This window comes from Ammospiza caudacuta, chromosome Z, assembly GCF_027887145.1.
Source record: "Ammospiza caudacuta isolate bAmmCau1 chromosome Z, bAmmCau1.pri, whole genome shotgun sequence".
NCBI lineage: Eukaryota > Metazoa > Chordata > Aves > Passeriformes > Passerellidae > Ammospiza > Ammospiza caudacuta.
This window is the reverse complement of record NC_080632.1, coordinates 78,398,937-78,422,800: the sequence shown is the minus strand read 5'-3', so window position 1 is coordinate 78,422,800 and position 23,864 is coordinate 78,398,937. Positions and strand designations below refer to the sequence as shown.

At 44.0% G+C, this 23,864-nt stretch overlaps 1 protein-coding gene across 1 annotated transcript in view; it reads left to right on the top strand.

Annotated features, from left to right (window-relative positions):
- The window catches only part of UNC13B (unc-13 homolog B), a 206,681-nt gene extending 185,979 nt beyond the window's left edge, over window positions 1-20,702 (top strand). The window contains exons 34-40 of the mRNA XM_058824327.1: window positions 5,300-5,356; window positions 9,822-9,902; window positions 10,290-10,437; window positions 13,723-13,779; window positions 16,304-16,396; window positions 17,423-17,582; window positions 18,786-20,702. Of these exons, the coding sequence (XP_058680310.1) occupies window positions 5,300-5,356; window positions 9,822-9,902; window positions 10,290-10,437; window positions 13,723-13,779; window positions 16,304-16,396; window positions 17,423-17,582; window positions 18,786-19,071 (882 nt within the window). The 3' untranslated portion in view covers window positions 19,072-20,702. The remainder of the gene's footprint in view (window positions 1-5,299; window positions 5,357-9,821; window positions 9,903-10,289; window positions 10,438-13,722; window positions 13,780-16,303; window positions 16,397-17,422; window positions 17,583-18,785) is intronic.
- Window positions 20,703-23,864: the final 3,162 nt, after the last annotated feature.

Here is a 23,864-nt window from a genome sequence, read left to right as displayed (position 1 = left end):
TAATCATTTCTGCTTGCCTTTATGATTTGTAAAGAAGAAAAAGCAAATAAGTTTACGGAGGTGAAATTTCTTTGTCTTGGTTGAATTGCTTTTAAAAAGGAGTCTTTGGGGGCAGGTGCTAAAATCATCATGTAGAAGCAGCATTAACATAACCCATTTGGAAAGGAATCACTGAGATCAAGGGCCTCAGAACTAGGGAGGAGCTGTTTGAGCTTTATACTTGCTAGTTTTGGATTTCAAAGGCAGAGTAGGAGAGTGATTCAGTACTTGTATCATGAAGGAGGCAATAACTGTGATCAGCCAATTCTTCCAACCTGCAGGATATTGCCATAAGCCACTTAAAGTTTTTTTCATAGTTTCTTGGTGCCATCATTTCAGTTTCAAATGGAGAAGCAAATTGAAGCATATACTTTCTTGTCTGAGATAACACAAAATGCTCATAGCTGGATTTCTTGGTGTCTAATTAGCTGTATGGTAGCAAGGAGGCTGATCTAGTCTAAACTGGAAATGAGCTGCTCTTCCAGAAAGATGGTTACGAACAATGCAGTGATTAAAGTGGCCTTGTCTGCAGTCCTTGAGCAGGGCACTGGTGGTGAGGCTGGGTGAGCTGCAAGGACAAAGAGCTGCTTCCACTGTTCTCTGGGGCATAGCCATTTATTCTGTCACCACCAGATTTTCATCATTCAGTGAAGGCTAGCTGGGCAAGGCAAGGAAAATTTTGGGGCTGCCAGCATGGGCAGAAGCAGTACTTTCTTTTTGCTCTTCTACTTCTGTGCCAAGCCACTCTTAGCTAATTTGGCTTGCCTTTTTTTTCTTTTTCCTTTTTTTTTGTTTTCTTTTGCAAGAACATCAGACACAAATAGCCTCGGGCACTGTAACACACTTTCCTCCCAGCCCTTAGCAACAGAATGCCCTAGTGGAGCCTCTCTGTGTTTGAAAGACCACTGATGGGGATTTCCATCCTAAAACTCATGTACAGCCCTTAAGAAGTAGCAGATATTCATGACAGAAAAGAATCTCTTTTATGGAATATTTTATCTTCTTTCTGCAAAACTGCTGGAGGTGCAGAAGTCTTTTTTAAAGATGGAGGTCATGGAAACCTTCTAGGTAGAAGGTTCCCGTCACCCTGCAGTTTGCCTCACCTCTCACTTGCGTGACCCTGCCTCTGCACAGTGCTTAAATACCTCTCTCCACACTTAACAATTCCACTTAAATCCGCTTCTGGAAAATTCTGTGGTGTGGGGCTCAGGTGAGAAAGTGTTAGCACTGTGAGCGATCCAGCGGGGACAGGGCAGTTTTACAGCCTCCCACTCTGACGACCTGATCTGCAGCTCCTTCATGGCTTCCAGATGGGTGACTTCTCTGAGCATTCTCTGCCTGTGGCTTGTGAGATTAGCGGCAATATGATCCCAGTAACTCACCAAGTAATTCACACCTCACTAATTTTAAGATCCAGCATGTAATTAAACACCTTCTGTCTTGGTTGAGTGGATATACACTCTGGGAATCTGTATTTTGGGGTTCAGTGCACAACGCTCGGTGATATTAACAGAACAGTTATACATTTCTTTCTCAACTGCTTACGATGAAACTGTACCATGCCATCACTGACTAGTCGGGTGAGAGAAGAAGTGCTTAGTTTACACCCAGGTGATTCCTTTGGAGTCTTTCCTTTATTTATTTCACATAGTACCCTGCAGCCATTCACGTGAGGCTCTGTTTGTGCTTGCTCCTGCTGTACTTTTTTCTACTTGTCAGACTTGTCGTCACTAAATGAGAACATCTTCCAGGATAAAAACTAAGTTTTCTTTAAGCTGAGGACAGAATTTGCATTTGACTTCCAGACTGCCTATTTTTCAGGCCCCTCTGCCTGAGCTGCTCCGGAGCTGTGTGGTGGAGGAGAGTGTGGCTGTAAGAGGTTTACTGAACCTTTCCAAACTTCTGTTATTTTAAATGAATCCTCTCCCTTGTGCTAGCTTGGAGCAGAAAAGTTGAAGGCTGCCTCTGTGAGGAGAAAAAGCTTTCTTAACCTTGAATAAAATTATGGTCTGTGAACTGCATATGTGCCTAGTTCTCTGTACTGACAGGTAATTATTTTCCTCTTTTCATCCCCACTTTTAAGCTTATTTTGTCAATTTTTGTGGTTTAATACACCACAACAACTAAAATATAGTTTTATCTTAATGTGTGCTAACAGATGTTGCCAGATACAACAGCGTTTTTAAAATGAACTTAAATGTTGTTAAATTATCAGATCTCATTGTTGTCGAACATAGGAATTACAAAAATATGGGAAATAAATGTACAATGTGAGATAAAACTTCCTTTCAGTGTTGCGTTTCAGAAAAATAAGCATCACATATAATACAGTTTCCAAAAAAGGACTGGAATCCAAAAAACTTGCAGTAGGGTTTTGTTTCCCAGCTTTGTCAGCTGAGCAGTAGGACAGTTAAGCTTTGAGGGTTTGAGTCAGTTGGAGTGTAAATCTGTGCCATCCTCTTGCTTCCAACAATTAGACTTGAGTCAGCAGATGATTTTTCTCTGCATGCTTTCACTGAAGGCACAAAAAAGCACCAGAACCTTAACAAGGAATTTAAAATCTCTATGTGGTGGGACTATAGGTGTGTTTCTTGTGTCTGAAGAGTTTAGAAAAGTAACATCATGGAAGAGCGAGGAAAACCAGCATGAGGGCTCCTTCCCTTTCCAGCTGTGCTTGCTGCAGAGCTGCGCATGATTCATGATAAGGATTTAATTTCCTCATATTCTATCATTGATATTTTAATCAATTCCATTGTGGGCAGCTTTTCTCAAAGCTACCTGATAATTTAAGTTCAGTTGTTCTCACTCTCTGGCACAACTGGAATAAGTGCTGTCTGTAGAGCTTTGTGATACGTTTTCCATCATAAATAACTTCTCTGAGGAGTATGGCATCTTGTTTACAAGAATGCCATTTGGCAGAGGAAGGAGTTGTCCAGATTTTCATTAGATGTTGCCAGCACTGATGACAAACTCAGTGTAACAGCAAAATAGTTTCTCCTTGCAGATGCATTGACAGAGATTGGCACTGATTGACAAGGATTTTCTTAGCGTGCAAGAGCTGGGAGTTATCTGAGCAGCTTTGTTCCACGAAGCATGTCCAGTCACAAGCTATTGCTCAGTGTTACTGACCTGCCCTCCTTAGAAGCTTGAGGCAGGAAGACTACGTGCCTGAGCTGGTTAATGTTGTTGTTCAAATGTATATTAAAAAAAGTGTCCAGTGAATGCTGAAAATACTGAATTAAGAAAGGTTGATGTTACTGTGTTTTGAGACTACTCCCTTTTTCAAAATTCCAGATACAAAAATGTTTTCATTTTTGTTTACTGCATGGTCAATAGACTCAAAAACCTTAAATTTTAAGACCCTGTAAGTCAACAGATTTTCCTGGCAAATTGTACACAACAGCAGGCACGTCTGTTGGGTAGAAGAGGCTGGTGAAACCCTGTATTCAGGTCGGTTTTTTGGCATGACCCACAGTGAAATCTCTCTGTTGCTGCTGGTGTGCAGTCATGCTCAGCCCTCCTTGCTGGAAATACATGGAAATTTGTGCTCTTTCAGATTAGAGGGCTGTTCTCTTCAACACTACCCATTGGATACTGACAGCAAGAAAAGCTCTCCTTCTCATTTCAGGACCTTTCCTTTGTAGATTCATTGTGCTTGCCTGCACTTTCCCCTCCATCCCTGCCAAAAGTTGTGAATTTAATCATTTATCAAGAGCTTCTGTTTAGCTAGAAAATCAATAATGTTCATTCTGTGTCAGTTTGTATTCAACAAACATAAAAGGCTGTGAAACAGTGAGGGCTAGCTGGTGGTTACAAGTAGAGCAAATCAAGAGGTGATCTCTGGTTTCCGGTCACAGAGTCTTTCAGCTTGAAGAAATTTCCAAAGCTGGAAAAACTAAAGAAAAGACCTTTCCTCACCTTAAACATTCAGTTATGGGCTGCTCTTGTAATTAGCAGAGGGTGTCCAGTCGCCCTAGAGCAAGTCTTGAGTTTTCCAGTGTTACATCTATAAGCTGTCTGTTTTTTTCCTGGTACCCCAGGGAACAGGTATAGAGACTTTTTGCTGAAGGGAAACTTTTAGAGGGGCTATATTCATTTTAATCCTTAAAAAAAATTCATTTCAGCAGTGATCTTTGCAATAGTAGCCAGTTCACAGAGTCTTCTCTGCAAATCTCTGTGTGGGATAGTTCTTGTTCCAGAGTACTGACCTAACGAGCAATGAACAAATACCCAGGAAGGCAGTAAAGGAAAGCTGAATGACATTACCAAAGGGCAGTATAATAATTCTGGGTTTACATCTTACTTCATTACAGTTTGAGGTATTTTGGGGTGGGGTGTGGTCAAGGCTGTTGTGGTTAAGTGGGAGTGTTGAAGACTGTTAAGATAAGAAAGGATAGTAATGGAGAGGGAAGGAGAATTGGATTTACCGCAGGTAAACCATCACCGGTTAGATGGGGCTCTGAGCAACTAGCTCTGAGCTAGTTGAGACACGTTTTATCTGTTAACATTTATTTTCCAAATGCCTAAATAACCAGTTGGTACATAGGTATATGTAGCTTTTAAACCAGAAGAGAGTAGATTTAGGCTAGATAAAAGGAACAGATCTTTTACAGTGGGACTGGTGGAGTGACTTGAAGCAAGTTTTCCTGTCACTGGGTTCATCTTCCCTTTGTGTTTCTTCATTGGTTATACAGCTTTAGTAAGGCACAGTGGGGGAAGAAGAGCCATTGGCCAAGCTATAGAGCATTTGAAGGTGTTGTTGTAGTATTCACAAGACTTTGGCAATCTCTCATCCCTGAGCAGCTGAGGTCCAGTTTTGTTTGTGATCTGATCTGTGCTTACTCCCACCATGATGACTGTGGACAGATTCTCATCATCTTGGGGTTGTGTGATCCTTTGCTGTGGCCAGTCTTTGCATCTATTTAGATGTGAAATCTAGAGGAGAGTTTGGAGACGGCCTTCACTCCAACCCTGTGCAGCCCATTTGAAGGTTCATCCTGTGTGCGTGGTTGCTGTAAGCAAGAGTGAGCTGGTTAGCAAGACATTGTGCTCTGAAATAGCTTTTGTGGTATCCACAGAAATGCCAGAGTTTGTACTAGGTAATAAACTGGCAAGGAGAGTCCAGTTGTTGTGCCTGGCCTTGGTGTGGTTATGTGAAGTGGCTGTGAACTGACTTGACTTGCTCAAAGGAAAAATATGTGAAGCTTGTTTGTAACCTTTTTTTCCCCCCTCCTTTCTTTTCTAACTTCTGCAACCATAGGGCACACAGTTGATTTTCAGTGCTGCTAAGGAACTGGGACACTTGTCAAAGTTGAAGGTATTGTCCTGCATGGCTTGTGTTAATGTCCCTGTGTGTAAGCATGGAAATGTGGTAGTGCATAGCATGTCCTGTGCTTCCAGTGGTTTGTCGCTGAATGCAGTTGTAGAGAAATGCCTTTAAATGCAGTAAATGTGCTTTTAAATGCATTCTACTAACATTAGCATAGTGCTTAACATTTAATCTTACTGTGTGTTTAATCATCAAAGTAGTTTTTCTCTTCTACATACACAGTGCTAAGTCTGGTACATCAGTTTAAAATGAAAAAAGGAAATTTCTCAATATCTGGCCAGCTCTTCCGTATCCCCATTTATAAAAGGGAGTCCCTAATGCTTGGAAAGACACTTGCGTTAGCTGTGGGTGAATTACATGGACTGTTAAAAAAATAACTGTTGCTTATGGAAGAGAGCCTGTGTCTGTAAATTCCTTCTGCGTGGGCTCCCTTCACAGGCAAGCTGGCATTTAGCATGAAGGCTCTGTTGATGTGTTTTGACAGTGCATGACGTGACAGTGCATGACATGAGCATTATGAAGTGCACGCCACCTCATCATAAGCGAATCAAGCACTAATTCAGCGATCACGACAGGAATGGTATGAAAATAGTGACGCCTCACAGCGCTCAGATTGCGCTCTGCTGTGGTTGCACTGGTGCTACAAGACTGGTATTGTGCAAGAGAAGGAGGTCTGAATCTCAAGTGTCACAGTGCACAGGCTGTTGCGAGGGAATGGAGCTGGACCTGAACTCTGTGTCAGAGCATGACCAAGGAAATCTTCCTGGTGCAAAGGATATTGTCCTAAGTGATTATTGCACTTTGAAAAGGCATTTGTCCCTTCCTGTAGTTTTCTGGTTTTGTCTTGCACACTAATAAAGCTCTCTTCATACACCTGTGTCCCTTGCCCAGCAGATACATTTTCCATTTTATGTCACCAGTACACAGCTCATTTAAGGCAGTGCTGATTAGCAGATCTAGCAAGTGATCAGGGCTTGCAGGTATGTCACTAGATGTGCACCTGTTCTCCAGCTACATTGTGAGGCTGGTACATAGCAGTTAATAGTCACCTAGCATAAGCCTCCAAGTGTGTCTCCTGAGGGAATAGCTGTCACTTGTGCTGAGTGATGGCCTTGTGCACTCCCACGGTCAGGCTGTCATCCCTGGTGACATGGTGTCTCATGAGGATTGCGTTTCCTTCCCCGCTTCCTGCGCCTGGAATGATGTCTGTTGCTTCCATGGGAAAAATGGGGAGAAAGGAGTTTTGTAGCCAGCCTGGGAGAGTGGCAGCTGAAGCACAGCATCCAAATGAGACTCCTGTTTCCTGAGTTTCCCTTTTCTCTTGCAAAAGCATCAGCAAGGACTCATGTCTCCACATGATGAAAAAGAAGCCATTCCTGCCTTTCACATGTACTCCTGGTGTCTGAGGGCAGAGCTCTGAATTTGCTGTTTCTTCCCCCAGGTCACAAGGACAGTCTGTGAGTTCCTGTGGTTTGCTTGCATTCTTGGGCGTGGCCACTGAAATTCACTGTTATTTTTACTTGTTCCACATTTTCTCATTACTGGAATCTCAAAGTGTGTACAGGGCACCTTTTGCCAGGAATGGGTTGGAAGCTTTGCTGATTTCCATTTGCACTGGTTGGGTGGAGGCTGTCCCCCAGCAGTGGCCCTTCTTCAGTTCAGTTACTGTAAAGCTTAACTTTGGTGACTCTGGGCTGCATTTTTAGAAATGCATGTAATCATTCAAATCAGGCAAACCCTGGTGTGTGTTCAAGCCTTTATTTGCATATCTGCATATAGAACTGCAGCAGTACAGGTACACAGGATTTTACATGTGGCAAGACAGTTGTGCCCAAGTATGAAAGTGCCTGAATTTTGGAGACCATAAGGAAAATTACATTGTGTCCAAAAATTTCCAGTAGAATAGGAGTGCTACAAGAGTAAGAATTGTTGGAGTCTGTGTAAGAATTGTGGATGTTCTATTTTTTATCCTTTTGTTTTTGCAGGCACATACAAGCTAACAGGGAAGGCTTGGTTCTTCAGACCTGCCTCCTCTGCATTTTTCAGTTCCACTAAAAGCCTGGGAAAATTATGGGATGGATTTTAAGCATTATTGGTCTTAAATAGGACAGGGGGAACAGAGCCCTAGTGAATCAGATAACTCAGCTGAAAACTGAGACTGACAGACCTGACAAGCACAGGCTCTCGTCCTGATGACAAATCAATTTCACAATGTATTTTAAAATGCTCAGAAAGCCAACCATAAACCTGACTCCTTGGTGCGACATATCTGCCTCCCACTTATTATCAAACTCTTTCTGCTCAGTTTACTTAATAGCCAGCAACTGGAGCAGGGAGCAGCTGCCTTCTCTCCCTTGTGCTGTCCCCAGGATAAACAGCCAGGCTTCGACCACAGAGTTTCTTCTGAAAACACTTATGGAGAGTACAAGGATGAGGCTGAGAGATCAGGAAAAGTTTGTTGGGTTGTTTGGGGTAGCTTTGGGTTTTTTTACTTCTTCTGCTTGAACTTGCATAATTATTTGATGTAAATATTTGTTTCTTGCTCCTGGCTGGCAATCTGGGGAGCACAAGGTAGCACTGTGCACAGTTCTTTATAGGAACAGTGTGGGATTTGCAGAGGGCAGGTATGCACAGGAATGACAGTCGTGGGCTTCTCTCTGAGTAGGTGCAAGTATTACCAATCCAGTCTCTGGATTATTTTTACATAATGTGTTGAAGGAAATGACACTGGGAAACTCAGAGAAAGCAGTGATGTGTTGCTGTGCATTGACAGCATGGGCACGGGTGGAGTGGCCTCTCCGTGGGGCCGAATGAGCTCTGTAGGTGTTTGAGAGAAAAGTGCTGACCACCTGGTTTCTGTGGCAGTTGGGGCAATATGACAGGCAGGCCTAGAAAGTAATTTTAACAGATGTGAAAGTAGCTCTGCCTTGGGAGCACAGCTACCCTGACTAAACTGGCCTTTCCCATGAATGTGGCCTTGGGCTCTGTCTGATTTTGTGCTTAATCTGACTGTGAGACAGAGAAAAGAACACTTTACCCTCTGTGCACTAAAGTCTCTGTGTACTGAAGTGTGAAGCCACATCATCTTCAATTGAATTACCCCCAGCTCATGAAGAAAAAGGAGGAGAGCTATTGCTCCCCTCAGGACAGCATATCACAGCAGAAGGCACACACACTGCAGCTCACCAAGTACTGTGCCCCTGCACACAGCCCCCAGACCAGGGACATCCTGTGTGGCGGAAGAGGCACACTGAGGCACATCTCTGCTACTCAAGAAAGCAGGGTGTGAACTTGTCTGAGAAACTGACAGCTTGAGAGGCATCCTCAGTGCAGTTCAAGGCTTCACTGTGTAAAGTTGATAGCTAGATGTCTGTGAGAAGTGTGGCAAATGCTTTATGGCTGCCCCTAGACTGCAGAGAGCCCTGTCTCCATCAGGTAGGAGATGGATTGCAGTGGATAATGAATGGGACAGCATCAGGCAGTGTGAAGAATCAGCAAGCTGCAAGACAGCCAGCAGGTTTGTCCCTGTGAAACCCACACATGATACCACACACTAGGTGTGCTTTACACAGAGGCAGTTTAGCAGATGTGTCTCCTGGGAAGTGTCTAGAGGGCCTAGGACATGTTTAAAGTAGGGATAAAGCCTTTGCCTGATTGGCTTACATCTTTTTTATGAATGCTTTAGGGCCCCAACCTGAAGTCAACTGGCCTGACCCTCCAGCTACTCAGTTAGAATATGGGTTTGTGCAAAGCTTTGGCTTCCTAAAATACACTGTTTTCCCCTGGGGTCTAGACTAAGCATCAGAGAAAGAGCTTAGTGAAGGCATATCCTTGTAGTCAGCCAGGACTCTAGCAGGGATGTGCTTCCACTGCAGAAAAGGGAATTCTTTCCCAAGTGATTACTGGCTTTTTGCTGTTAGAGTTGGTGGGTCTTAATGGGAACGTCTTCTTTTAGCAAATCTATTTTCTTTTTCTTCTTTTTCACAAATGATGGAATGAATTAGTGACCTCTGTAGTTGGAAGAGTTTAAAAAATCCACAAACAACAGACACATAACAACTTTCACTAATGCCTAGTTCTCAGAATTCCTTGATTTAGATGGTATTTGGAGAGTTTTGTTGTGGCTTTTCTAGAATGACAGTGGTGTCAGGCAGGCTTCTGTTAAGGTTTTCTCGAGAGACAAACTGTGATTTTAAATTGCTGCTTACCTTTGTCCAGTTCTTTCCTTATTTATGTCTTCTGTGCCTGCAAGAAAGAGAGAAAAATAGTTTATTTCCGAGTTAAGCTATAATAAACGACTCTGAGAGACTCCATTAAGCATTCCTTGAACAGCTGAATTAATGCTGCCACCATGCAGATACAGCTTGAATCTGGAGAAAGTGGTGATGCTGGGGACTCCTTTTTCTATAGCCTCTGACAACTGACTTATGTCAAATACAATGGTTGTTTGCAGGATCATATGGTGAGAGAAGAAACCAGGAGCCTCACTCCAAAGCAGTGTGCTGTTCTGGACCTGGCACTGGATACAATCAAAGTAAGTGATTCCATTTCTGTTTCTGCTGTTCCCAACTCCATCCCCAAGTCTTCTTCGGGAGGACAGTGCCTGTCCTGGTTTATGAGATGGCAGGAGTTTGTCCCTGCTGTCACAGTGATAAAGGCTCTAAGTGAGTACTGCTATGTATGTGTACACCCGAAGAGGTTCAGGGGACTGGTGTGCTGCGAGTCAGCATATTCGTATTTAAGTGCTTTGGAAGAGGAATGCCATGACTAGTTGGTATCAGCTGGTCTGAGGGCTGGGTTTCCAGTATAGAAGCTATTTCGTGAATTTTTCCAGCTGTATCTGTATGCACAACTGCTCGTACATGTTGGTTGCTGGTTGCAGTTCTTGCTCAGTACCTTTCCCATTTCTTTTTGCTTTTAGCAATATTTCCATGCTGGTGGGAATGGTCTGAAGAAAACCTTCTTGGAGAAGAGTCCAGACCTACAGTCACTTCGATATGCTCTCTCCCTCTACACTCAGACCACGGACACTCTCATCAAAACGTTTGTCCAGTCTCAGACAGCTCAGGGTAAGACTCTTTTGTGTTGGCAGGGTTCAATGGAGCTCTTGGCTCTGCTCATAATTCCTCTCCCTTGTACTGCCAGTTTGTAAGAGTGCTTTTGGCAGTAGCATTTCTGAAAGTGTGACAGTTTGGAGCTGGTGAAACTGGAAAAGAGGGAAAGGGGGTTATTTGCCACTCCATGACTACATTTGGGGAGAGCAGAAATATGTGAAACATAAGGCCTGGGGTGTTTGTGGTCTTTTTTTCTCTGCAGTCCTCACTTAACAGTCACGTTTCATGAATTAATGTGGGTGGGTGGCTTAAATGAAATTTGAAGTTACTGTACTGAGGCTTGTGCGGTGGTGTGAGGCACCATTTCAGCAAGACACCACTGCAGAAACCTGTCAGTGCCTGTGTCACAAGCCACCTGTGTATGTGGCACAGCCCAAGTGGCCCTGACTAAGGCTGAGTGACAGCAACGTGGTGACTCACAGAGCTACAGGCTGCCTGTAAAGGGAGAAGTCTCTGAGGTGAGCAGCAAATGCACTGTTTTGTCTGCAGCCAGTACAGGGTATGTGGGAGCTAGATGATTACAGATTGCCACACAACATATTAATAAGCTGCTAGGATGGGTCACCAAACTGTTTGGTGACTCTCTGAGAAGTCTTATGGCTTTGTGGTGTTGTTTCATTGAATGTGGAGGGGTAAACAGTTAATTTTGTTGCTTCCATGCGAACACCTCCATATTATTGTACAGAATAATTTGGTCTCCAGTCAAGGACCATCACTGGCTGACTGTGAATGTCACTATTCTCAGTAAGAGGAGACAGATGCTACAAAGGGTTGGGTCTAAACAAAACCTGGTATTCTTGTGTTTTCAGGCTGTTTAATTAAAAGCCTTGTATTAAGCTACTTCATCCCAGCAGCAAAGTCATACAACTCCCTGGCTTGTCCTTCTGCAATCTCCTTGAATGGAATCCTTTTTGTTCAATCCTTCCAAGCCTAAGAGAGCTGGCAACCCCACAGACTGTACTAGCTCTGCCAGCAGGTCATCACACCAAGTCCCAGCATCAAGGGGACAGCACTCCCTAGCTCACATACATTCCCTTGTGTGCAAATGAGGCTGCTTGATACTGGCATTCCCTTAGCAGTGTAGACAGTTCAGAGATTCTGGGAGCAAAGCAGGGTTTGTTTCTAAAGAGGAAAGTTTACTTCAGTTTTGGTGGGTTGAGTCATCAAGAGGAGGCTTAGAGGGGACCTGAAACTACCTGGAAGGAGATTGTGAAGTGCAATTTGGTCTTTTTTGCCATGTCTCAGGTAAAGGATGAGAGGAAATGGCCTGAAGTTGTACCAGGGGAGGTTCAGGTTAGATACTAGAATTTATTTTTTCATCGAAAAGGTGACTAGACATTGGAATAAGTTGCCCAGGGAGGTGGTGGAGAAATGTACAATCTCTAGAAGTGTACAAGAGGTGTCTGAATGTGGAATCTGGGGACATAGTTTAGGGATGATTTGGTGGTGCTGGATTAACAGTTGGACTAGATGACCTTGCAGGTCTCTTCCAGCTGTGATGGCTCTGTGGTTCTGTGATCTTTGCCCAAAGCAGCACAGTCTAGTTTTCCTTATGTTCAAACATACTGCATTAAAACACTGAAATTAAATTAAAAATCTGTACCTTTGAGAGAATGGTCCTGCAACTGTGTCCCAGCAGAGCAATGATGACATCCAGTGGCCAGACAGGTCAAAGACTGCTGCATCCACTAGGGACTCCAGGAACCTGGCGGTTGCCATCACTTACACAAACCACGTTTTAATGGGGAACTTGAGTGCACATTTGAGTGAATGCTTACAATATTTGCTGTTCCCTGCACATATTTCCAATTAGATATCCAAGCTAGTTTTTTATGTGGATACTGTTAAATTACTGTTAAATAAATGCTGAGCTAAGGTACAAGAAAGTGTGCAGCACTGATGTCCTGCAGTCTGTACTACAGTCTGGAGTACTTAAAATTAGAGAAAAGAAAGTGCTCCATTGAAGACACAAAAGTGACAATTCAAAGATGATATGAGAAAGTGGCTTCATGCAATGCATGATTTGACTGTAAAACTTCACTGAGGGCAAGTATTTAGCAGAAACACAAAGATAATGGAACATTATCATTACCTCTCAGAAGCAGGAATATACAAGGCTGCCACAGAAGTGGGTGCATGGGTATTTATGTATTTTTTAAGAAGCTTAGAAAGAATGAAGTTCTCAGTTTAGGGCATCATATACACACGTTATGAGGTCATCAATTAGATCTCAAAGCTGACTGATGACAGTTCTTTGTGACTAATTCTAAGCCACTGTAGGGAACAAGTACTGGGCAGCTGGCCACTGGTCCAAATCAGTATCTTGTACATTAGAAGGCTTGAGAATTTTGGATCCTGTTTGGGGAATAAAAGATTTGTGCTATGCCACCTAATATCTACAGAATCAGTGCTCAGGAGAGGTTTAGGTTGGATATCAGGGTAGGGTTCTTCCCCAGGGGGTGGCTGGGCACTGGAACAGGCTCCCCAGGGAAGTGGTCACGGTACCAAGCCTGGGTTCAAGAAATGCTTGGACAATGCTATCAGGTAGAAGGTGTCACTCTTTGGATGGTCTTGTGCAGGGCCAGGAGCTGAACTCAGTGACCCTTGTGGGTCACTTCCAATTCTGCATATTCTGTGATTCTGTGAGTCCCTCTCTCCCACTGGGGCTAAAGAAGGATATTAATTGCTTACTCTTCTCATTAACTATGGCTGGTAGATGGGTTTGGAGAACTGCACACAGGTTGGAGGGACAGAAGGGACAGCACTATTATTTACAGCTCACATTTGCTTACCAGAGCTCTGTGACTGAGGTTTCCCTTTGCATAAGTGCCACAATCTCCTGGGAGGACATGGCTTCATGCAGTATCATTTAAAAATGCTGTTTGCTTCTCTTACTTCCCGGCTCAGTGGTTGCACCTTCCAGTTTGTGAGGTACCTACTGCTTTCATGTCATTACTGAGTAGGCTTATGTGGCACTGTGCTGCTAAACGTTTGCTCTGCAGATTGGATCTGGGCTGCCGTTTAGTTATGCCAGCACAAATTCTGTTCTGTTTTAACCCAGACTATGCCTTACTTGCAGACAGCCTTGCTCTCCAAATCCTGGTGCAGAAGGTGGATATTTTGTCTGTTAAGAGCTAGAATATTTGCCTTGTGTTTAAGTGACATTGCTAATTGTGTTGTAATTCATACTCTTCTCTCTTTATCCTGCTTGCTTTCTTGCCTTTTGAATTCATGTCTCAGTGCATGATGGGAAAGGTATAAGGTTTACCGCTAATGAGGACATTCTTCCTGATAAGGGTATGTTCAAGATTAATGTTGTTACCATAACAACATTACCCAACTGCCTTGCTTTTCAAATCATCTTGCCCATGCTCAGAAACCTTTTCCAGAGTCCTGTTCCCTGTAGTTCCTTTGCAGAAGTGAACTTCCACTGAATGCCTGCATCCCACAGACTGAGCCACAGGTTGTGTGGTTTGGAAGTCTGTACCTTGCCTGAGAACCTGTTCCCATGCTTGAGATTTATTTATGGGATGTGAAAGCTGTCTTGAAAATGGACTGGTTTTTGGGAGATGCTGCAGACTTGTTCCCCTTCCCTTTACCATGGGGTGTGTGTTTCAAGTCCTGGGCTTGCATGCGTGTGGTCTGCTGAGAAGGGCTACTGTAATACACGGGAATGTTGGATATGCACTCAAGGTTATGGCCAAGCTTGAACCATCTGGCTTGAAGGGGGGTTATCTAAAGGTCTGAATGCCCAGGAGACCCCTATATATATTAAGTCTTGCAGTGTTTCATCTCTTAATTTATTTTTTGCTGTCCAAAGTCTTTTTATTATCTCAGGAAAACACATCTATAACCCTTTGCACAAGCTCAGTTCTGCAGTTTCACCTTTCAGCATTGCAATACCAGTGAGGCTTTCATGTCAAGAATTAAATGTGTTTGTCACTAAACGTACAAGTTTGTGTATGTGCACAGATATACATGCTCAGAATATTTTTGTTGGCCATCTTCAGAGTAGTTTTATGTCTCTGAAAATATCAGTTCATAGAACAAGATTTTTTATGTGAAAAGACAAGAATGAAGGTAGGAAAAAAACTGTAGTATGAGTTTTGTCTTCTTCAAAGGTAGTGGGATGATTCTGCTCTTATTCTTCTGAGGCATCAGCATCTCCTTTATAACCTATTAGTTACACTAAAGATCAATAAAGATCTGAATGTTTGGTGGCTGATGTTTCTGTGGATATGGCCATTGCATACTGATGGAAATTCTGCCTCTTCCTGTGGAAAATGCCAACAATGAAGTGACAGACCCACACCAGCAGATGGATCAGGTCAATAATTAAGCCTACCAATTTTTAAACTCTGTGCTTATATACAGAAAAAAAGCAATATTGCCCTTCTAAGCGGGGAGGAAACAGTATGTTCAAGACCATATTTGTTGCACCCTGAAGATTATTTAATGTACTCAGGTCAAGAATGAGAACCTACCCCGAGGTAATAATTTGAGGTTCTGTTTTGGTTGCTCAGATGTTTTTACTGGTATATTAATCTGACTTTCACTGCCTACAGTTCTGTGGCATATAGTTTTCCTCAGAGAATTGCACTGGTTGGCACTCAACCTCTTGGTTTTTAAATGAGTGGTTTTTGCTGCTGCAGACCATTCTTGTGAAAGTTGACTTGTTAGATCAGTCTAATCAAAATGTTTGTGTAATGATATCCTTCAATCTCCTTAGCTAGAATTTCAAACAGACCAGTTTTTCACTTAGTGATGTATCTTACCCTCAAATTTGACAGAACAACTGCTATCCATAGGTACTCAATTACTCTCTAGATATCTCAATTACAACAGCATTGCTAATTGTCAACCTGAGGTCAGGCAGTTATCAAAGAGAAAGTCAGAAAAATCTCACTCTCTTTTCAAAACTTGATTTTCATTTTGCAAAGCAGTCATTTTCTGTAATTTACATGACATCTTAACTTTATTACCCAGAATAAATGTCATTTCCATATATTACATGATGATAATTATGATTAAAAGTTTAAAAGTTGAAAAAAATCATAATGTATGAATTGTAATGTTCATGAGATCTCCCTCTTTTATGAACATGTTTTCTTTTCCCTCTGAAACTACATCTTGTTTTCTCCCTGGCTAATTGATAAAGAGAAATAAGTATGCAAATTGTGAGTGCTTCTCTCTCATCATTTTTGATGCACAACAAAGAAGGGGTTCTCATCATCTGCCAGAGGGAAACAGATAAACAGTCAGGATGACAACTTGTAGATGATGTACAACATGCAGGAAGGTTCTTGTAGGGTGAGACTGCATTATGGCTCTGTGCAAATCACTAATACCTATATTTTTTTTTTGCCTATATTTCCTCTGTTGTGTGATGTCCTCTTCTTCTTTTTCTGTTCTTGTTGATTTTTTTCGTCCTCCCTTCTTCCCTGAGCAGACAAGAATGCCAATGTCCACCACTGGAATGCCTGCATGTATACACAGTAGCTTGGCAGGAACCTCTGAAAAATCCTTGCTCCCCATGATGGTCCACTGTTGAGGTCTTTTAAATTCTTTAAAAGCCTTCACTGCTGTTCTCAATAGGATACAATCTTTGGTGGACCCGGAAGAAGTGTTGGTGTTTATGTGTGTTAGGCATGTGAGCCTGATGTTATCTTGCACTACTGTGACATTCTCGGGGCTGACTGAAAAGCTGGCTCTGGGAGATGTGCTGTGAAAACACCACATTGTCTTCCTGAGGCCATAAAGACCTGTGCCAATGACCGGTAATCCATGTGTGCATGGGGGGGTGTCCATTTCCTCCCAACAGGCTCTGGTGTGGATGATCCCGTGGGAGAAGTGTCCATCCAGATCGACCTGTACACCCACCCAGGAACCGGGGAGCACAAGGTCACGGTGAAAGGTACGGCAGAGCACGTGCTGCTGCTCGGGCTCCACGGGGCCAATCTCCAGCTGGCAGTCAGGACATTTCTGTGTTAGCTCGTGGGATCGCAGGCCAGGATTGTTTTCTCTGTTTCACATCAGGGACATGTAGGGAAACAGCAAATGAGCTTGTCCAGCTGGTGACATGGCAGCGCACAGCCCGGTTGTTTATTGGCAGTGATGTATGCGAGTAAACAAAAATCAGATGGTGGCTCTCGCCAGGCGCCACAGTTTAGTCTGTGGGGCAGGCTGATCTTGCGAAACTGCTCAGTGTACGCCCTGAGAGCTCAGAGGCTCCTCTCCCCAGTCCCTGAACAGCCACTCTGGAAACAACCAAAGCAGTGATTCATCCCAGGGTTCCTTTTCCTCCTTCGTCTCCTTCACTTGAATACAGCATACTTAACTACTTCAATTTCCTCTGAAGATTTATATAAACAGTTCTTTGGGCCTCTCTTCTGGTTAAATCTACACTGAAGTGCAAAAGCTGGTATTCAGAGCTATTTCCTCTGCTTCAGTCTGCTCCCTGCAGTGACCTGAGATAGAATGAGAATTAAAAGCTAATAATTCTGGATCCTGAAACCACACGCAGCTCATGGGCTTTGTTTTTCTTACCTGCAATCCCATTTTCCTTTTCAACAGAGACTTTAATATTGGCCTCCAAAATGCCCCTTTTTTTCTTATCCCAGACATAATGGTGATGTAAGCATGGAACAGGGCAGCCTGCCCGGAGCTGGAGGAATGCCTGTTTTCTTGGGTTTATTTCTTGACAATCTGTATGGCAGAAGTTACATACTAATGCACACATTAAATTCCCTTCATAGAACTTTACCTAGATCAAAAAAGCATGTCCTTGCATTACAAAAAAGTCCTGCCCATATGTGTTGTGACACTGTCATGTTTTGAGATAGAAACAAGAAACTGAAAGCAGAGCAGAGCCGAAGGATGTCCAGAGCAAAAAATACAAATGAGTATTTGCTGTGAACCAGGTTGTGACTCTCTTTTGCAGTTGTGGCAGCCAATGACCTGAAGTGGCAGACGTCTGGCATGTTCCGTCCATTTGTTGAGATCACCATGATTGGGCCCCACCAGAGTGACAAGAAGAGGAAGTTCACAACCAAGTCAAAGAGCAACAACTGGGCTCCAAAATACAATGAAACGTTTCATTTGTAAGTCTCAAAAATATCCTGAGGATCTGGCATGGCAAGTGCAGATGCAGAGGGACAGATAGGGTTGTCCAGTGTCCCCAGACCGTCTGCACAGGGCCAAGAAGAGAACATGAACCAGTAGCTTGGTGCTGTCTTTGATGTCTTGGCAGAAAAGCTGGATTATGGAAGTTTTTTTTCTGAGGGTGGGACGCAGAGGTTTGTTCTATACCAGCAGTGTCCTTTGGCCACCTTCTGAAATGCTCTGTGTGTGCCCTATGAACACATTTTACTGTACTCTGTCATTTTAATGAACTTCGTATTTTTTATTGGTAGAGTTGAGGCTAAAAGTTCATTTTTATTTATTTCTTAATCTTAATGTGCGTTTTTATCCCAACTTGACCTGTGGGACATGCTTTCGGAACTTGTTTCCAAGGATACAGCCCTTGGAACTGGTAGCAAGTTGCACTGCTAAAATTGCTGTGTTTCTCAGTGTTGAGTATTGATCTCTTCTTATTTCATTTTCTTTCATTACTACAAGGACATATTCCTTCTTGGGAGGCTTAACAGAAGGAGCTGCAGGCTTGAACTCTCTCAGCTGTACATATAAAAATGAGATGATGAGAACTGACCAGCAAAAGGCTATAAACATCTGGGGGAGAAGGGAGAGAAAGGGGTGTTCATATAATTGTTCCGTTCTCTGAAGAAAAGCAAGCTTCCTCTAAGTGAAGAGATTTTCTTCCTTTTATTCTTTTAATTTTAGAAACATCAGAAGGGTTGGGGATTTATTTTTGTTAGCTTTCACATTAATGGAAGGTCCTGAATCTTTAACAAAAACTTCATCTAATTAAAATAGTAAGTCTGAAATGAACCCATCCTTAGCAGAAGCAGAAATGTTTAAAGTCATCTGAGTTGAAAATCGATTAGCATGGCTTTAATGTTTCCCACTCCTCTCGTTTCACAGTTTAACACACACACAAACACACAAGTTGCAAAGGCAGCTTGAAAGGGGTTCCTTGTTTTTTTTCTTCTTCAGTAACCATGTTTTCTTTATCTGCTATAAATCAGCAAAAATGCCCACATGCTGCAGGTTTTACTTCTCTCCCTCTGACCAGGGCTTTCTGTAGAAAGGAGTTTCCTGTGACTTACCACAGCCCTCCAGTCAGGTGCTGGCACCTTTGTTTTTGCAGTCCAGACACTGTAAGTGAATTTGTGTGTGTTTTTCAGCATCCTGGGGAATGAAGATGGTCCTGATGCCTACGAGCTCCAAGTCTGTGTGAAGGATTACTGCTTTGCCCGGGAGGACCGGGTTCTGGGGATAGCAGTGATGCAGCTCAGAGACATAGCAGACAAAGGAAGCTGTGCTTGCTGGTGCCCCCTCGGGCGCAGGATTCACATGGATGAGACTGGACTCACAATCCTGAGGATTCTCTCTCAGAGAACCAATGATGAAGTTGCCAAGGAATTTGTGAAGCTGAAATCTGAGTCCCGCTCCACAGAGGAAGGCACCTGAGCTGAGCTGTTCTCTTTCCTCTTCTGCCTTGTGCCAATATGTGCAAGTGTTCAACAATTCTTTTATTAATTGCAAAAGGTTTTTTCATGTTGTCTTTGTCAGCTCCGATAGCGCACGTGTGCTGTATAGGAAACAAATCCATCAATCTGATGTGAATTATTTATTTTTTAGTAGCTGGGTAAGACACCGTAGAGAATGAGACAATCTCTTCTTATTTAAGATGTAAATTCTGCTTTGTGTATATAAATTATTTTATATTGGAGGCTGGAATTGCTGGGTTTTGTTGATATGCAGCACTGTGATTTTATCCTCTGAATGTGGCAGGCATTAAAAAGGTTCTGCGTAATCACACTACGATGCAAACACAACTGTGTGGAAATTGGGAGGAGATGATTTGAGGGGTTTGACAAAGCACAGTTATCTCTCATTGAATACACGTACTGTGGAGCTGCCTGGGGATCTTCTGACACAGATTATGCCAACGTGATATACATTCACCTCAACATCTGCTTAAAGAAGAAGAGGCTGCAGATGCTCTGAAGATGCACACCGAGTGAATGTACCTCCACGGATGTGCTGCTGTGAGCACAGGCCAGACCAGGGCCGCAAGCCCGGGGTGGGGCCTGAGATCTCGTAGCCAAAAGCTGCAAAGGCAGCGCAGCAGGAGCAGGCTGCAGCTGTAATTAGCTGGTGTGTCTCGGAGAATACAAATCCCCACGTGCTGCTGGGAGTCCCTGATGGCCGTGGGAGTGCTGTAAGCTGCTCGGCTCCGCAAGGCACGCTCGGGCTGCCGTGACCGACACGGTCGGGAAGGGATCGGCATTAGAATTGTAGAGTTAGAGCCATTACAAATCACATGGCTGCTATGCGCTTTTTCCACTTCAATATTCTTTTGTTAGTGCTTGACAGAGGATTGGATAATTTAATATTGCAGGCTTTCTGTAGCATTTTATTACCCTGGAGTAGCTAAGACCATTCCTCACTATGAACCCAGAAATGATGGCTTGCTTGGGAGGGAGGAACACACCTCCCCTCTGCAAGCCTTCAGTCTGGAGTGCTGGTCAAGGGCAGCACGTCTGTTTGCTTCTGATCTTGGAGACGCTGTGGGCCGTGCTGTGGTTGATCCATGCTGATTGTCATTAATCTTATAATACCATTGACAATACCATTGAAATATTTTTGCACTGTCTTAAAGAAGCATCCTGCTTTTGTTTAGTTAAAAAAACAAAACACTGTCCTGAGCAAAGTAATTGCAGGGAGGTCAGAATTTCTGACTGAAAATTAGTGAGCAGGAAGGTCTGGAATGGTGATTGCACCTGAGGCATGTTTGTTGGAGGGTTTTTATTGGGGATATTTTTGCTTTTCCAGCTGCCCTTGTGCTCTGGAAAGTGCAGCTGGAACAAGCCAGTCCTTGCCCATAAAGTACTGTAATACTGTCAATAAATTCAAGGACTGCATATTGAATGACTTTTTTTTCCTTTCTATTTTCTCTGACACTTGTGTAGCTGTATGATGTGACTCCTGTATTTCATGGGCCTGCTTGTAGAGTTCTGAGACAGCACATCTGCTTTGTTCTTGTCCATGGTGTGTTATAATAATGCTCTTCAAAACTCCACACTATTTGTCATGATTTTGAATCATTGTACGTGCCATTGTTATGAGAACTGTTAGTATGGTCTTTAATAAACTCTTTTAGCAGCATTTGGACTTGTCTGTTGGAGTGTAACTGTGATTGGGTTTCCCAAACCATGGAGGGCAGAGCCACTGCTGCATCTTTGGAAATTACTCAGGTTTAGCATGTAGATTTCTTTAGTGCTTTAGATGCCTAGCAAGGAGTATGAGTCAGACAGTTCCCCCCTCCTCCATGGTGCCTCTGTCTGGGACATCTTTCCGTGAAGTCCTTGGCTTCTGATAATACTCCAAGACATCATGGAAAAGCATGAAAAATAGCTTACTTACTTTTTTTCTCGTCTGGCCTTTAAGTTACACTTCCTTTGTACTCAGGATCGTCTCCTGAAGGTGCTGAATGGAAAGGCTCAGACAAGGCAGTTGGATACTTTGCAAATAGTAGATGAAGAAAAATAATTATATACCAAACTTGATTCATAACTTTCAGCCTCTTATGAACATTAATACTCTTTAGATGGCATGCACAAGAGATGAAAGCATAAGCCTTCTTGATGTCAAGTAAACTGCTCCCCCTCCTCATTTTTTGGGGATTCTGCCAATTTGCAGCAGACAAGGTCAGATAACTTGGAGACTCATATTTCATGATAACATGGGTCTCTGAATTTCTGTGATCTGAAATGCCATTTTTTTCCTTGGTTAGCATATGCTTAGCAACAGAGTCACTTGGGAGGCAGTCCTGAAGAGCAAAGGAATCAGGGAACATTGGATATTCTTTAAGAAGTAAATCTTCAGACAGAAGGCGCAGGAGTAGGGCATCTCCATTTGCCAAAAGATGAGCCACCAGGGAAGCAGAGCAGCCTGGCTGAACAGAGAACTTGGGCTGGAACTTGGAGAAGGAAGGGAAATTTCTGACCTCTGGAAGAAGTGCCAGCTTGGGACAACAGCAAGGACTTGTAATTGTAGGATTATGCAGGGATAGCATTGAAAGGGCCAGAGCCCAACTAGGACTTTTTCTGGCTACTGCCATATAAAACAGTTTCTACAAATAGATGAGCAACAAAAGGAGGGCTAAGGACAAGCTCCATCCTATATTGGGTGTGGTGAGAAACATAGCAACAAAGGATAAGAGAGGCTGAGGTGCTTTATGCCTTCTTTGCCTCAGTCTGTAATAGTAACCCCAGTTGTTCTGGGGGTACACAGCCCTGTGAGCTGGAAGACAGGGATGGGGAGCAGAAGGAAGCCCCCGTGATCCAAAGGGAAATAAATGGTCAGTGACCTGCTGCAGCACTTGGATGCACACCGGTCTGTGGGGCAGATGGGATCCACCCAAGGGCCCTGAGGGGGTTGGTGGAAGTGCTCACCAGACCTCTCCCATCATTTACCAGCAGCCCTGGCTCACCAGAGAGGCTCCAGCTGAGTGGAGCTTGGCAGAAACAGAGCCCATCTACCAGCAGGGACAAAAGAAAGATCCAGGGAACCACAGGCCTGGCAGCCTGGCCTCAGTGCCATGGAGGTCATGGGGCAGAGCAGCCTGAGTGCCATCATGGACACACACAGGAAACCAGGGGATCAGGCCCAGCCAGGATGGGTTTGTGAAAGGCAGGTCCTGCTTGACCCACCTGACCACCTCCTGTGACAAGGTGACCCATGTGGTGGGTGAGGGAAAGGCTGGGAATGTGTCTGCTTGGACTTCAGCCAAGCCTTCGACACCATCTCCCACAGCATCTCTTGGAAAAATCTGGCTGCTCATGGCTACTCACTGTTCTCTGGGTGAAAACTGCTTGGATGGCCAGGCCCAGGGAGTGGTGGTGCATGGTGCTGCATCCAGTTGCTGCTGGTCACCAGAGGTGTCCCCATATATCAGTGCTGGTCCAGTCCTGTTTATCTTTATTGATGATCTGGGTAAGGGAATCAAGTGCCCCTCAGGCAGTTTGCAGATGGCTCCAAGCTGGGTGTGAGTGCTGATCCACTGGAGGGCAGGGGGGCTCTGCACAGGCTGGATCCACGGGCCAGGGCCAGTTGTGTGAGGTTCAACCAGGCCAAGTGCTGGCTCCTGTCCCTGGGTCACAGCAGCCCCTGCAGCTCCAGCTGGGACAGTGGCTGGAAAGCTGCTGAGTGGGAAAGGCCCTGGGGGTGCTGGTCAGCAGTGGCTGAACATGAGCTGGGGGTGCCCAGGGGGCCAAGGAGGCCAAGGACATCCTGAAAGTATCAGCAATGGTGTGGGCAGCAGGAGCAGGGCAGTGACTGCCCCTCTGTGCCGGGCGCTGGTGAGGCCACACCTCAAATCCTGGGCTCAGTTTTGGGCCACTTATTACAGGAAAGACTTGGAGGTGCTGGAGTGAGTCCAGAGAAGGGCAAGGAGCTGGGGAAGGGTCTGGAGCACAAGTCCTGTGAGGAGCATCTGAGGGAGCTGGGGGTGTTTACCTGGAGAAAAACAGGCTCAAGGGAAGACTTTATGCCTCTCTACAAACCTGAAAGGAGAATGTAGGCAGGTGGAGGTCAGTCTCTTCTCCCAGGTAATCAGTAACAAGGGAATGGCATCAGGTTGCCCCAGGAAGGTTTAGGTTGGATACTAAGAAAAAATTTTGTCACTGAAAAGGTTGACAAGCACAGGAACAGGCTGTCCAGGGACATGGTGAAGTGAACACCCCTGAAGGTATTTAAAAGATGTGTAGATTTGGCCCTTGGGGACATCATTTAATAGTGGAGTTGGCAATGCTGGGTTAATAGTTGGATTTGATGATCTTAGAGGTCTTTTCCTACTAAAATTATTCTATGGTCCTACAGCTATTACATAATTCAGCTATCTTAAGTGCAACTCAAGGTCTTGGCTTTGTCATGGGGAAGTTGCTGAAGTTGATGGCATGTCCTGAAAGGTGTGTATTTTAAAGCATGACTTTAAAGCCCTAATTCAATACCTGGTCAGGTGGTTCACAGGTTTTAACTCATCAGAATTCCTGCTTGTCATCACTTCAGCAGGTGCTGCAGTGGAGAGAGACCAATACAAAGCAATTTAAAGGAAAAAAGGGTTGCCTGTAACCATTGAGAATGGGCCTGGACAGGGCAAAGAGGCCTGGCTTTCACAACAACAAAGCCCAGCACCCAACTCTGCTGAAGGTACTGTTTATCCACTAGTCTACCACTTCTGTTGCCATCCAAGCTTG